This window comes from Theobroma cacao, chromosome 6 (genome assembly GCF_000208745.1).
Source record: "Theobroma cacao cultivar B97-61/B2 chromosome 6, Criollo_cocoa_genome_V2, whole genome shotgun sequence".
In the NCBI taxonomy this organism is placed as follows: Eukaryota; Viridiplantae; Streptophyta; class Magnoliopsida; order Malvales; family Malvaceae; genus Theobroma; species Theobroma cacao.
Genome location: NC_030855.1, coordinates 7,473,326 through 7,487,250, shown reverse-complemented (window position 1 = coordinate 7,487,250; position 13,925 = coordinate 7,473,326). Strand labels below are relative to the sequence as shown.

At 31.6% G+C, this 13,925-nt stretch overlaps 1 protein-coding gene across 2 annotated transcripts; it reads right to left on the bottom strand.

The window, feature by feature from the left end:
- Positions 353 to 6,899, bottom strand: LOC18595619 (kelch repeat-containing protein At3g27220). 2 transcript variants are annotated; one of them, XM_018123914.1, is made up of 7 exons: positions 6,552 to 6,896; positions 6,287 to 6,472; positions 5,477 to 5,706; positions 4,328 to 4,498; positions 3,596 to 3,701; positions 1,885 to 2,091; positions 353 to 749 (listed from the first exon to the last, which is right to left on the bottom strand). In XM_018123914.1, the coding sequence occupies exons 1-7, from the start codon at positions 6,771 to 6,773 to the stop codon at positions 579 to 581; spliced, it is 1,293 nt and encodes a 430-aa protein (XP_017979403.1). In that variant the 5' UTR covers positions 6,774 to 6,896; the 3' UTR covers positions 353 to 578. The 2 variants fall into 2 exon arrangements, with proteins under 2 accessions (XP_017979403.1, XP_017979404.1); XM_018123915.1 differs by having other exon boundaries at positions 672 to 880; positions 6,552 to 6,899.

Here is a 13,925-nt window from a genome sequence, read left to right as displayed (position 1 = left end):
AATATAAAATTATCGTTGAACTAAAATAACATAATATAAAAAAAAATTATTTCTCATTTAAAAAAATTTAAATAAACTCTTATTCTTCTATTACTTTCAATTAACCTCTTAGATTTTGAGGCCGCAACACAATGTCCCACTCCACATTTAAAAATAGTTAATTCCCACCCACAAACGTGCCAATGAATATTATTATCCAAATGAAACTAACCATTTCAGCCACATTAAAATCTTGAATGAAACAGCTCTCATGACTCGTGGACCGTACAAGTGGACAAATAAATGTTAATGCGCTTAACTTCATATTACACACCATGGGGGAAAAATGGGAGCATCCAACCCCATGTCCAGATGTGACAAAATGAATAATTAGTAATATAGGCTTAATTACTTTTTCCTACATTAAAGTTACATATGTGAAATGATTTCCTGCTGAGTATGGTGATCTTTAATGACATACTACAGCTGGGGAAAAAGATGCCAATACCTATACCACACGAATGCTGCCAAAAAATAATCAATATAACAATGATTTAAACAATGAGCAGATATTTGGTAAAATATCAAGACAAGATGGATTATGAGTTCAATTTTAACTTGGTTCTCCACATTTCTCCAATGACCTTCTTAGGTGCTGGATCACTCGGCCCTTTGTCTCGCTGCCCAGATGTGAAATACAACCATCCTCGCCAATATCCGACCAGTGTGGTTTTCACACGGAAGGGGAGTTTTCCAATCACGGACCACTTCTGCAAAATCAGAATGAACAAACGTCAGAGATTAATGGCAAGACTCTAAATTAGGCACCTTGTAGCCAAAATTTTCACTTCATGTGAACAGTAGGCGACTTCACAGTCAGGTTGGCTTGTTGCTGCTGCTGCTGCAATGATATATGCAGATTACAAAAACTATAAATGTAGTGCAGAGAACATTCAAAATGTAATTTACATGACATAAAATATGCCCACAAGCCAAAGTTATGAATATAGTATCATATATGATGATTATCACATATAGATGCATATATGTTAAAAAGTATAGTAACATACATGCAACGGAAATGCATACATGTTAAAAGTATACCAGAGCATTTAATAGAAATTAGAATCCACTTCTTGCAAACTTGTTCAAACTTTTAGAAATGAGGCCTGAGATGCACAGCAAGAAGGAAGTGCATATGGCAAAATCAGAAATGCATTCAATCTCATAAAAGGAGTTGACTCGAGATTAAAAAACAATTACAGTAAACTACATTCAATGCCCCATGGTTGTCGTGTTTTGCAAAAATCATACATGGATTCATTTTCAACTCTTAGAGCCCTTGAGATTTCCTCCATAACGAAAAGATGTAGCAGCGTTAATTTTTTACCTTAAGAAAAACTGAACACTCTCAGCTTAAAATGGTCTTATAAAAAGAGTAAAATGGCCAGGTTGTTTTATCCTTTCATTAAGAAGTTAACATAGTGACTCCCTACTCATAATGAAGGAAACCCCACTGAGTCTACATGTCAAAAATAAAAAACCACACAATAGTTTCTGTCAACTGTGAAAACTACTGGTGCGAGAAACGCAGTTTGCCCAAAAATAAAGTAGATAAAGCTGAAGGGAACAAGGAAGTGCCAACATACTGAGCTGCAGCAATTCAAATTAAGGCATGTGTGAGCATTGTAGAGGGTCATTTTGTGGATAATTACATAGTTGCACACATTTGCCATATGTATGCATATACCTACACATATGTGCACACCCTAGTCTTCTTTGCACTTGTGCGTATGTATATATATGCACACACAGCAAAAACATATAGGCTTGTGCATGTAACATACATCCATATATACCACAATCTTCTATTATCAAGCCATACAAAGGATAAGAAGATGGTACCAGTGTATCTAGATTAAACTGAAACACTTCTCCGACCAGAACCATCTTTTTGGTTACAGGGTGTTTCTCTGTCGTGCCTCCAACAATGACTATAGAATTGTTAACAATTGTCCAAGCAAATTCAATATGTGAATCTGGCTTTGGCATAGGAGGTAACGTTTTCCACTTCATTTCATCATCCAGCATGTATACATCACCATATACCACCTGGGAAAAATTAGAAAATGAGTTAAATATATGTCTGTATATATATTTAAAGGAAAAGATATACTTAATGCAAAATTTATCAGACAAGATAGGGAGGATGACCAGTGGAAAACTCATTAAACCTAACAAGGAGAGATTAAATTAACCATTAACATCTTCAGAAGCTCGAGAAAATACCAAATCTATTGCAAAAAGGTACAGATGCAATAATCTGACTTTAGAGAAAACATCAGTCTAGTAGTCCAGGGCGCAATTTGTAACACATAAAATTAATTACTTATGATACCCATTTATTCACATATAATATATCACATTGCATAAATCACGCATCATAAAATACTCACAGAAAGTTATTACATTAATACTTTCAAAACAGATGAAATAACATAACAAGGCTCACATGCATTTTGCCTACATTGCTAATAACATTGGTAATGAGTTTGTAGATATTCCCTCATCTAAACCACATATTTCATTTGCATAATTTACATAATTTTCAATTTTAAGGGAGAAAGATGTATAGTAGGGTATACTTGTAGGGAGTAACATGACCTCTGATCTCATGGCATGAATATATGGACTGGATATCACGTAAATCTGTTTATCTTTTAATAGCACTGTGTTCTTTGGGTAAGATTTACATACACACATCGATGAGCAAATATGTGGTTTCTTGTGTCGGTGGATGAGGCAGGGAGAAAAGCAAGGTGAGAAAAACAATGAGAGGTGCAAGAACACAAGAGGAAAACTAAAACCAAGCCAAATTAGTCTCAACTGTTCAGTTTGGCATTATTTTCCTTGCATAATTAGTTTTGTTCAATTTCAATATTAAGAAATCAATCAAATTTAATTTGACTCAATTAGGATTCCTTAAAAAATAGATACCTCAGCTAAAGCATACATAAGCGCAGATAATATATTAAAAATATTAATATACATCAAAATCATTTTACAATCTTCATTGCATACATTTGCATATAAAACAAATCCATGTAAGAGTAACTTTTCCTAGTATAATTTAGAAGCATTCACACATAATTATTCACTTAAACCATGTAATAATAACTTAATAATGCATAAAGTTGTTATGTTTTATCATTTACACATAAAATATTGTAAATATATATTATTAATACCCATTTAGTAAAATGGAACAAAACTCTAAAAAAATATAGTAAAAAGTTTATCAACAGAAGTGAACCAGGTTAATCTTAGTTCAATTTGGTGGGTTCTTTAACAACATTCAGTTCAGTATGAATTCAGTTAAGAGATTTGGTTTCTTCAGATCTTACCATAAATTTAACTGAGCTATGCCAATATACCATCAATAAATTAGTACATTGCATGCCAAGTAGGAAGTTCACTGTTTATACATTCCATGCTAACCAAAGAAAATGAAATAAAATGCTTTAAGAAAACAAACTGACATAAAATGACATAGAACTCGTTTTGTTAAACCCAATTGAACAGAACCATCAAGAAAAAACAAAAATAACCCACTTACCTCATTTCTTCGTGAGCATTTGAAAAAAGGTGATCCAGGTTTGGCCATAAAATCACCCTCTTGACCCCCAATAACGTAAAGCCGATCTTTAAAGACAACACAGGCCCTACATAAATAACATTTGAAAGATAAAGTTTAGGTGAGACAGCACAAGGACTAAACAATTGAAATCAAAATACTATTTCCTTAGCTCCCAAAAACAAAGAGACACTCATATGCCCAAAGCAGCATGTACTGATCAAGAACAATATTTCCAACAACTTCAATGTGTCAATCATGCCAACAGAATTTACATTCTCTTCCTTCTTAAATATTGGATAAATGTTCTATGTTAGTCCAATTTCATTGTTTCAAAATATGAAGAAATACACTACACATAAATGAGAATAACATATCAGAAACTGGAGATTTAACCCAAAAATTTCTAACACCAAAATATGATAATACTGAACAATTGCAATAACAGCATCCTGAAATCCAACTAATGTCCAACTTGCTTTACATATCATTTGATTAATGGCACAAACTAAACATAGATACATACATCCATTCAGATTTTCATCTATATACAAAGCAGATACACATGTCAAGATAAGATGCCATCAATTTATAACGTAAATGTAAATCACTGCAGTGAAGGACATGCACCTAAAACTCCAAACAACACAAAAAGCAGAATCTGCCAACCTACTGACAGAGAAAGACAATATTACAGAAAACAAGTAGACAAACCTGTGTGGTCCCCCACGTGGAATGGGTATTTCGCTCCTCCACTCCTTTTCTAATGCTTTCCCATCCTTGACAGCAAGACTCCAATGCTCTAATCCAGGAGTATGCCGGTTCTCCTTGCTGCCACCCATCACATGAAGTCTACCTCTCCAAAGTTGAGTGGCTGGTGCATACCTGAAAATGGTCAAGGCCTGTCACTCAGGGTGTCAAGTTCATAAGAACTCCACAACTTGGACATACAACACATACATTCAAAATCACCAATGCAATATTACCAGTTAAGCCAGAGACTGCATTATTCAGAATCACTGTTTCTAGTTTCTAGAAGGCCCATTGGAACAATTATGAACTACCGAAAAATGGATCCTCAAAGAACTTGCATCAGCAAATGTACAATGAGAGGGAAAGAGAGAATGAGGCAACCAAAATTATAAGCAGAATTGAATGGCAAAAGCCAATTGAAGCGAACCACAAACTCTGAGGGTCAAATTTGTAAATTAATGATAAAGATGCAATTTATTTGTTCTATGGAAGCTTTAAAGACACAGAAAGAAATGGTAGCACACCAACAGCATTAAAGAAAACCACGTCTAAATGAAGTATAATGGCATCTCTCTTATGCCATTGGCAGTCAACTGTGAATGTGGACAAGTTCAGAACCTACTCAACAGAAATGAAAACGAAGAAGAAAGGACACTCGGCAAATGATGAAAAGTGAGACATAAACTATACAAGTTGATAGAAAACAAGTAGCAGAAACTACATTGCACAAAATCAGATTCTTTCCAAAATGCAGACTAGATACATTAAAGAGAGCTTACACATGCACTAATGTAGGGGAAAGTAGAGCCTAAGTAATTGAAATTACAAGAAATTACAAATGCGCAAAAAGACCCAAACAAAAAGAATTTCTCAGAAAGTTTATTTGTCCTTAAAACAACTTCATTATTCTCATTTGTCATTCATGCAGAGACAAGGTTTCTCTAGTGAACAACCTTTTTTATCCATTTTCCAGCACTATTATTTACCCATTTAATGAGCATGTAAACATGCTTACGTCCAAACATACAAAGTTATTCTGGTGCAAGAACATTGTGTTTCCTCTAAGAGTACTAGTATACATCTCCTGCAAAATTTGATATCTGCACATACCTAGGGAGTGGCAAAGGGGGCATGTCCCGCCATTTATTTGTTTCAGTATCAAGAACAAATGTGTGAGCTGTAGGCCCTCTGCATTGAGGACCGTATTGTCCTGTGACCACGTAAATGTATCGCCCATCTGTTACCATCCCTAAATGTGAATGTGCCATTTCTTTTGGCATATCAAATCTTCCTCCCCATGTATTATCCGTAAAATTGTATATATCAACATGTGAATGCACCTATGGTACAGATATTGAAAACAAAAAAGAAAACAGTGAGGATTATAACTCTATTTAGCACAAACATAAGCTTAAAAATCACCATATAAGAACTTAAAATTCAGATTAGCGGCACCAAGGAAAGCCCGTAGCAGTATGATCTCAAAGATGAACAAAATCAAAGCATTTAGTAGAATTGTCACAACTTACTTTCAAAAACCCAAAGAAGACACTAAATTTCAAGAAATAAATAAAACTCTTGGTCAATTGTTGCTTTTGCTACTTGCTTTTTCTTCATAAACAGTTGCTAAGAGCAAAAGCATAATCAATAATGATAAAAGATGAAGCGGATAAATAATATGCAACACCAACTCTAACACACTTGTTCTATATAAAAGCAACATCATGCTTTTTTGCACTCCAAAAATGATAAGTGATAGATTTAATGTTAATTATTCAAAATATTTAATACTATATGTGTTTCTATCCAAACATGTTTTTTTTACTCATGTTCCGGGAAGTAAGAAAAGTAACAATCAAAAGAAGCCTAATTAGGATAGGATTATATTATATTGAAGAAGGTAGAAAGGGTAGTACTAACATAATCAATGGTGCCGTATCCAGCAAAGACATAAAGAAGATTCTTAATCTGTATTGCAGCCCCATCTAGACGAGGAACAGGTGCAGCTGCCATCTTCTCCCATTTGAGTTGTGGAGCAGGCAAATCAGCAAAAGTAGCTGCTAACAGCCTTTGAGGAACAGGAGCCTTTTCTTCAACACTTTCTCCCTACAACACCAAAGCAAATTGGTATTCTGGCAATTCGCCATTGATCAAAGAAATGGGAGGAAATAGGTAGTGTTGTTACCTTTGGCTTTGAGGGCAATTGATCAGGTTGCTTGGAGGGGACGACGAATGCAGGGGCATTGGAAGAATGAGGAGACCAGTTGTTGGAAATAGAAAGAGAAGAATTGAAGCGGGCAGATGAAGCCCAGAAGAAATCGGCAATGAGTCCGATCCCCAGCAGCCCGACGCATAACAATACCAATCTCGCCGGTCCTGAGGTCTGCTTCCCTATCTGCCTCACCATCTCATCTCTTCTCTCTTTTCTGTTTTGGGTTCTCAAAAAGCCGTTCAAGTTGCAGACAAGTGAGTGGGAATTGCAGCTGTTCTTCCTTGTTATCCTTCCTACACCGACACTATGGACATTATGGGGCCAATGCGGTCATTGTTTCTCTTTGTTACGGAGCAGACGCGTCCAAGGTCAGGCTACTCCACTACTCGCTCAAGCCCTTAACCTCAGCTCAAGCCTTTGGGTTTCACGTTTCGACTTCGGCCCGGCCCAGAGGTAGTATTGTTTATAAATAAACATATTATTTTATTTTATTTTAATTCTAAAATATTATGTGATGGGCTCAGCCCAGCTTTTAATTTGAAGTTAAAAGTAATATAAAATTTTAAATAAAAATAAGATTTTGAAGTTAAAAATAATAAGCTTTTGTAGTTACTTTTAAAAAATAAAAAGGTTTTCGTAGTTAACAATAATAATAATTATTCTTTTGGTCTCTAAATATTTGTCTCTTTTTGACTTTTTTTTTTTATAAATTAAAACAAAAACTTGAACTTTGACGTGATGCATATTAAAATTTGAAAAAATATATAATATAAATGTTCAATACTTTAATATGTAAAAGTAAAGAAGAAAATCATGAAAAAGATTTTGTAGTAGATTAAAAGTAAGAGTATTAGGTGTATAAACATAGGAAAAATACTTTAGTTTTTAACTACTAAAAAGGAAAGATGGACAACAAAAAATATGGGACAAGGAAAGTAGAAACAAGTAAATATAATAAAATGAGAAAGCTTATTTGGGCACTATATATGAATTCATTAATGTTAAATGAAAATAATCTTAAACCAAATATACTTAAAATCACCCCTTTTTTAGTATTTTTTTCAAATTTTAATTTCTGCAGGATAGGTACATAAATTATAGATAATTAGCATACTTTTTGAGTGACAAGGGCAATTTTAAAATCTAGATTTTCACTAATAGTTTATAGATATGGCAATTAGAATAATTAATGATTAAAATTATTCTTGTTTGATAAAAAAAATGTTAAAGTGGATATTCAATTTGGAAGAAAGAGATTAATACTTATTTTTGCATATAATAAGAAAAGAGGATTTATACACTTTAATCAATAAAATCTATATAAGATTAAAAGAAGGATAATTTAATTATTTTAGTATTGGTCGTTAGGAGTGGGCAATGATCGGTTGTGTCGATCGGCTCGATTTTTGGTCGGGACTCCCTCTTCCCCCAAATTGACCGATTAACCGAGGATTCTTCCTCTTTTTTTTTTTTTTTTGCTTGGGGGGTGGGGGAGACACCCTTACCCTTCATTAAACCCCCCAGCACATCTGCTATTCTTCCCCCTTCCCCCCCACCCCCCTTAATTTTCACTTCCCTCTCAACTTCTCCCTCTCATACTAAACCCTAAACCAACAACCAAGTCACTTGGCTCTTTTCTATTCTCCAATTGGTGTTTCATTATCACTCCAAATTGCTACTAGCCACTTATTCTAACAAGGTAAATCATAGATTTTTTTTGTTATTGATTTTGTGAAAATAACAAGAAAGAGAAAGCTTGAGAATTATGAATATTATTATTTTTGGTTAAACTTCATGATAGAGAGAAAATATGTTAGAGATTATGAGAATGATATGTTGTTTTTTGCTTATAAAAAATAATAGTAGTGCAAATAAAAATAATTCTAAGGGATTAGAAAAATGATAGGTTTGATTTTTAATTTTTGGGAATTAAATTTTTTTCTCAACCATAGATTATTTCAACCTTAGTTGACATTAAACATTTCAAAGAGTTTACTGTTTAGAATTATTGTTTGGATAATTAATTAAAATGATTTGATGCTAGAATTAAACATTAAGAATTATGTTTGGGAATTCATGTTTAGAATTATTGTTTGAGTTTTTAATTAAAATGATTGGTGATATGCTAGAATTAAACATTAAGAATTATGTTTGGGAATTAATGTTTAGAATTATTGTTTGGATAATTAATTAAAATGATTGGTAATATACTAGAATTAAACATTAAAAATTATGTTTGGGAATTAACGTATGGATGTTAGAATTAAACATTACAAATTATGTTTGGAAGTTAATGTTTAGAATTATTGTTTGGATTTTTAATTAAAATGATTGGTAATATGCTAAAATGAAATATAAAAAATTATGTTTGGGAATTAATGTTTAGAATTATTGCTTGGATTTTCAAATAAAATTATTAACAATATGCTAGAATTAAACATTAAGAATTATATTTGAGAATTAATGTTTATAATTATTATTTAGATTTTTAATTAAAATGATTGGCAATATGCTGGAATTAAATATTGGAATTAATATTTGGGTATTACTTTTTTTTTTGTAGATGCCAACTAATGAGAAACAAATTTCGCAACTAGTGAGACACCAACACCAACACCATCAAAATCTACACCTCATGTTACTGCTAGTTCTACTAAAACCAACAAAACATTTGAAGTTGTAAGCAAAGTGCGGAAGCAAAGGGAGCCATCTCAATCTACATCAGTTGTGTGGGATCACTTCACCAAATTCATTGATAAGAAAGATGATAAGAAGATTAAATGTTCTCATTGTGGTAAAGAAATGTGTGCTGATACAAAAAAAAAATGGAACATCTTCTTTGAACAATCACATTCAAGTTTGTCCTAAGTTGAAATTGGTGCGTGATAGTGAGGAGAACAAGCAAATGGAGTTAGTTTTTGCTTCAGGAGGGAATGGGTGTCACGATCCGGTACTCCCCTCGAGCCCGTGACAACAGCCGCGGTACCTCGATAGACACTCATTTTTCAGAACGCCAACCGGGACCCCGCAAGGCTTAATATCAGTATCTCATTTCCCCCGTGAGTAACCGTTGCCGAAAATTATGTTCTAGAAGATTTTAAGCTGTTTCTAACTCAAAACAAATAAAATAATAATTTTCGTCTCACAGGGGTATTTTAGTTAATTTTCTCAAAAAATTTCGAAACCGGTTAAAATGTAATATACGATTACAAAACATATAATTCATAATCAAAAGTGAGTTTTAAAGTCTAAAATCTTTATTTAAAACGAAATTTCGATTATTTGAATATAATAAGAAAATAAAAGAAATGTTAAGTAAAATATTCTATTTTCTTATAAAACAATATTTTTAGAGTTATACGTAAATAATTTTTGTAGCGTAAAAGTTAAATAAATTCATACATACTATAATACAGTAAACGAAAGTATTTAATTTAATTTACAATAATAAGTGGGTCCTCGAATAAACAAAAGTAAAAAGAACTATAAACCTACAATTTGAAGAATGCAAACCCAACGATAGTCCTCGATGAGATCAACTATCTACAGTCTAATCTGAGTCTGAAATAGAGGGAAAGGAGGGTGGTAAGATTATAAAATCTCAGTGAGTAAACAAACATCATTCAAAAGATCTAAAGTCCAAGTAAAAGGAGACTATTAAAATAGTTCATCCAAATAAGTTTTTCATAACATAAGTATTCATTTCATTTAAATAGTCAACATGGCTTATGAGTATTTAAAAAAAAACTTGGCTCCTACCAAAATCATTCTCGGGGATACCTTGGCCGAGGCATCTTACCGAGTCTGCCAAGACTGTAAAAATTTTGTATACACGAAAACATATTTTTAGTTTGAAAAACACAACCGTTCCTTAACGTTAACGGAGTTCATCGTCACGAGGTGGTTCTGTTTGACGTGGACTATAACCATACCTCAAGAGATACCTTACGCGTCTTTCCGACCTAGGTACATATTTATATCTAGATTTCGTGCCCCTCTAATAGGCTAGTCCACAGAATCCGCCCACTGCAGCAAGCTAAACCCACCATATAATAAAAATTTAACAGCATGACAAGGCTAATATAATACTACCCAACTTGCAAGGGTAAAATAAAATAATTCATACAATTCATAAAACACAGCCCAACCAATCATGCCAACACAATAACAATATAACATAAGCCATCAATTTCCAATCATAAATTTACAACATACTAGTGGTCTCCAATTACTCTATTTTCAAAATTGTTATTTCATTTCAAGACAATTTATAAAGTCTTTTCATTTAAACACATTTTGTTTACAAAACATAAAAATTTACCATTTGAACTCATTTTCATAAAATTCACCAAAACCGAATAAAAACATACTTTAGATAATTAAAATGATGGTAAGGTTACTCACAATGTCTAGAGTGGAGATTTTCAAAATACTCAGACTACTAGTCCTCGGGTACAATTCCCTTGCCTTTATCGGAGGACTCACCACCTTGACACAGTACAAAATCGAGAAATTCACCACATTGGTACTAAATTGAAATTAAACTAATTTAGACTACTAATGCATGACATGGAATGCAAAATGTCTGATTAATTGCTTAAATGTAATATTCGACCTAAGTCACACTATACTCGGTTTAATCGGCTAAAATCTCTAATTTAACTTCAAATCAATTCTTTTCACTTTCTACACTCCAATTATACCTAAATTACCTCAGTGACTATGAATGAGATTTAATTTATCAGTATCGGGTCAATAATCACACATGTCTATACATTGAGCAAAAATTCAGATTTTCACACCAAAATTTCTCATTTAATTTCTAGCCTCACCAAATATCAAATATCACCAAAATATCATGAAATATCATCAATTTTAGCCTCAATATTCTCCCTAGAAAATTCGGCCTCTTATGGGTAATGGGAGAAAATGAATTTTTTTCTTATTGTTTTGTTTTTAAATATGCTAAATTAACTAAAAACACTAACATAACTTAGAATCAAATCAATCCAACTTCATTTTCTCTCCATACCCATTTGGTCAGCCATGAATTCACCATGAAAACATGAAATTTAATCATGGAAAATAAGGAGCAATGCATGGGAAAGGTAGATCACAAGTCAAAATCAAGAAATTTTACCTTTGATTGCTTAATTCCTTGAAATCCCACACTTTTTCTTCAATTTTCCCACCTAGGTTTTGTGTTTTTCCTTTCCTCTCTTTGTTCTTACTATGACCGGCCACATGAAGAGAAAATGGGATAAATATGGGCTGATTTTTAAGAAAAATAATAAAATATTCTTACTTGACACATGTCACATGCTTGTTAGTCTATTTTTCTTTTTTTTTTTTATACTTTAATAATTATGCTTCCATTCTCCACCACATGATTAGTCAAAGGTCAAAATGAGGATAAGAGAAGACCATGTGCTGGACAAGTGTCCTGGTGGTGGAAAATTACGATTTTGCCCCTAGGGTGACAAAATTACCATTTTACCCTTATGCTCTGAAAAATACCGGGATTACAATTTTTCACTTCTCAACCTCAAATTATACTCCAATAAGTCAAATATATCAAAATCTTTCAAAAACATTCCCATTTTGTCTTCGAGTGGCAAAATTATCATTTTGCCCCTAGATATCGAAATTTCTAATTTGACTCCAATTTGATCATCGAACTCCGAATCACCATTTTAAGTCATTCTGAGACTTTAAAATTCTCAATTTCACCTTAAATTCTCTATTTAATCTAGTTCGAAGCTTAGTTCAACTTAGTTATACTATTAAGTACACTATCGGCTTTTAACAATTTTCGGGGCTTTTCTAGTATGCAAACATGCTATCCATCACAGGCATGTCATGACAAGTATTTTATAAGGTCAGGCTTTACAATGGGTTAGGTAGTTGGAAGTTTGATCAAGAGGCAATTAGGAAGAGTTTAGCTAAAATGATCATTTTAGATGGATTGTCTTTTAAGTTTGTGGAAAATCAAGGATATAGGAAACACATAAATAAAGTATATCCTAGATTTCATATACTATCACGATGGACTGTTACTAGGGGTTGTTATAAGGTTTATATTAATGGAAAAACGTGAATGAGAACATTGTTAAGATCATGTCCTGATAGAATGTGTCTTACCACTAACACATGGACTTCAATACGAAGAATTAATTATATGTGTCTACTTGCCCATTTTATTGATAATGATTAGAAGTAGCAAAAAGAATTTTGAACTTTTTGTCTGATCATTAGTCATAAATAGGGTTGTCAACAGGTAAGGTACCCGCTAATTTTGAGATACCCAAACCCTAACCCTATAAAAAATCAAATACTTAAATCCTATTAACTACCCAAATAATTTTAAAATACTACTATAACCCTAACCCTAATACATTTTCACTACCCTATAATTACCCTAACTCGTTTAAAAACTCAATTAGATAAGAAAATTATTAAAATGTTCTTTATGGGTACACAATTACCCAAACTCGAACCTATATCCATATATAATAATATTTCTTCTATATATTTCATATAATTAACTACTAATTAAATTAATAAAAACATTAATAATAATATTTAAATTTAAATAATCAAAAACTACAAAGTGTGTTTATAAATGAACATAATATATAATATAAATCAATATTATTTTATTGTTTAGTAATTATTAACTTATATAATAGTAATTATATTCTTTATAAATGAACATAATATATAATATAAAGTGTATGTATTAAAAGACATTACAAGTTATATACTATAAAGTGTGTATATACATATTATAATTAAAAATTTTATAAGTTATAATTTTTATAATATTTACACAAAATAAAAAGTAAATATATTTATATTTAAACTATATATATATATATATAAAGTATTTTAGTATATATATAATAGTAATTATATTCCTTATAAATATATTTATATTTAAAGTATATATATATATTAAAAGTATTTTAGTATATATATAATAGTAATTATATTCCTTATAAATAAACCCAATATATATAGAGTATAGATACTAAAAGATATTACAAGTTAATTAAAAATCATAGTTTCATTAATTAATTTAATTAATTATATGGGTTTGTTCTTAATTGCATAAAATTAAAAAAAAATAGCTAAGTTTCAAAACTATTCTAATCTCACAACTTCTTTTTAGATAATTAAGTTTATATAAACAAAGGTATATATATTATAATTAATAATTTTATAAGTTATAATTTTTGTAATGCTAACACAAAATAGAAAGTAAATATGTTTATATTTAAAGTGTATATATATACACACACACACACACTAAAAGTATTTTACTATATGTATAATAGTAATTATATT

Coding starts and splice junctions, on each gene's coding strand:
- LOC18595619 (XM_018123914.1), bottom strand. CDS start 6,773: ATGGTGAGGCAGATAGGGAAGCAGACCTCAGGACCGGCGAGATTGGTA. Junction 3,702..4,327: donor CCACGTGGGGGACCACACAG/GTTTGTCTACTT, acceptor TTATTTATGTAG/GGCCTGTGTTGTCTTTAAAG. Junction 750..1,884: donor AGTTTAATCTAGATACACTG/GTACCATCTTCT, acceptor CTGATTTTGCAG/AAGTGGTCCGTGATTGGAAA.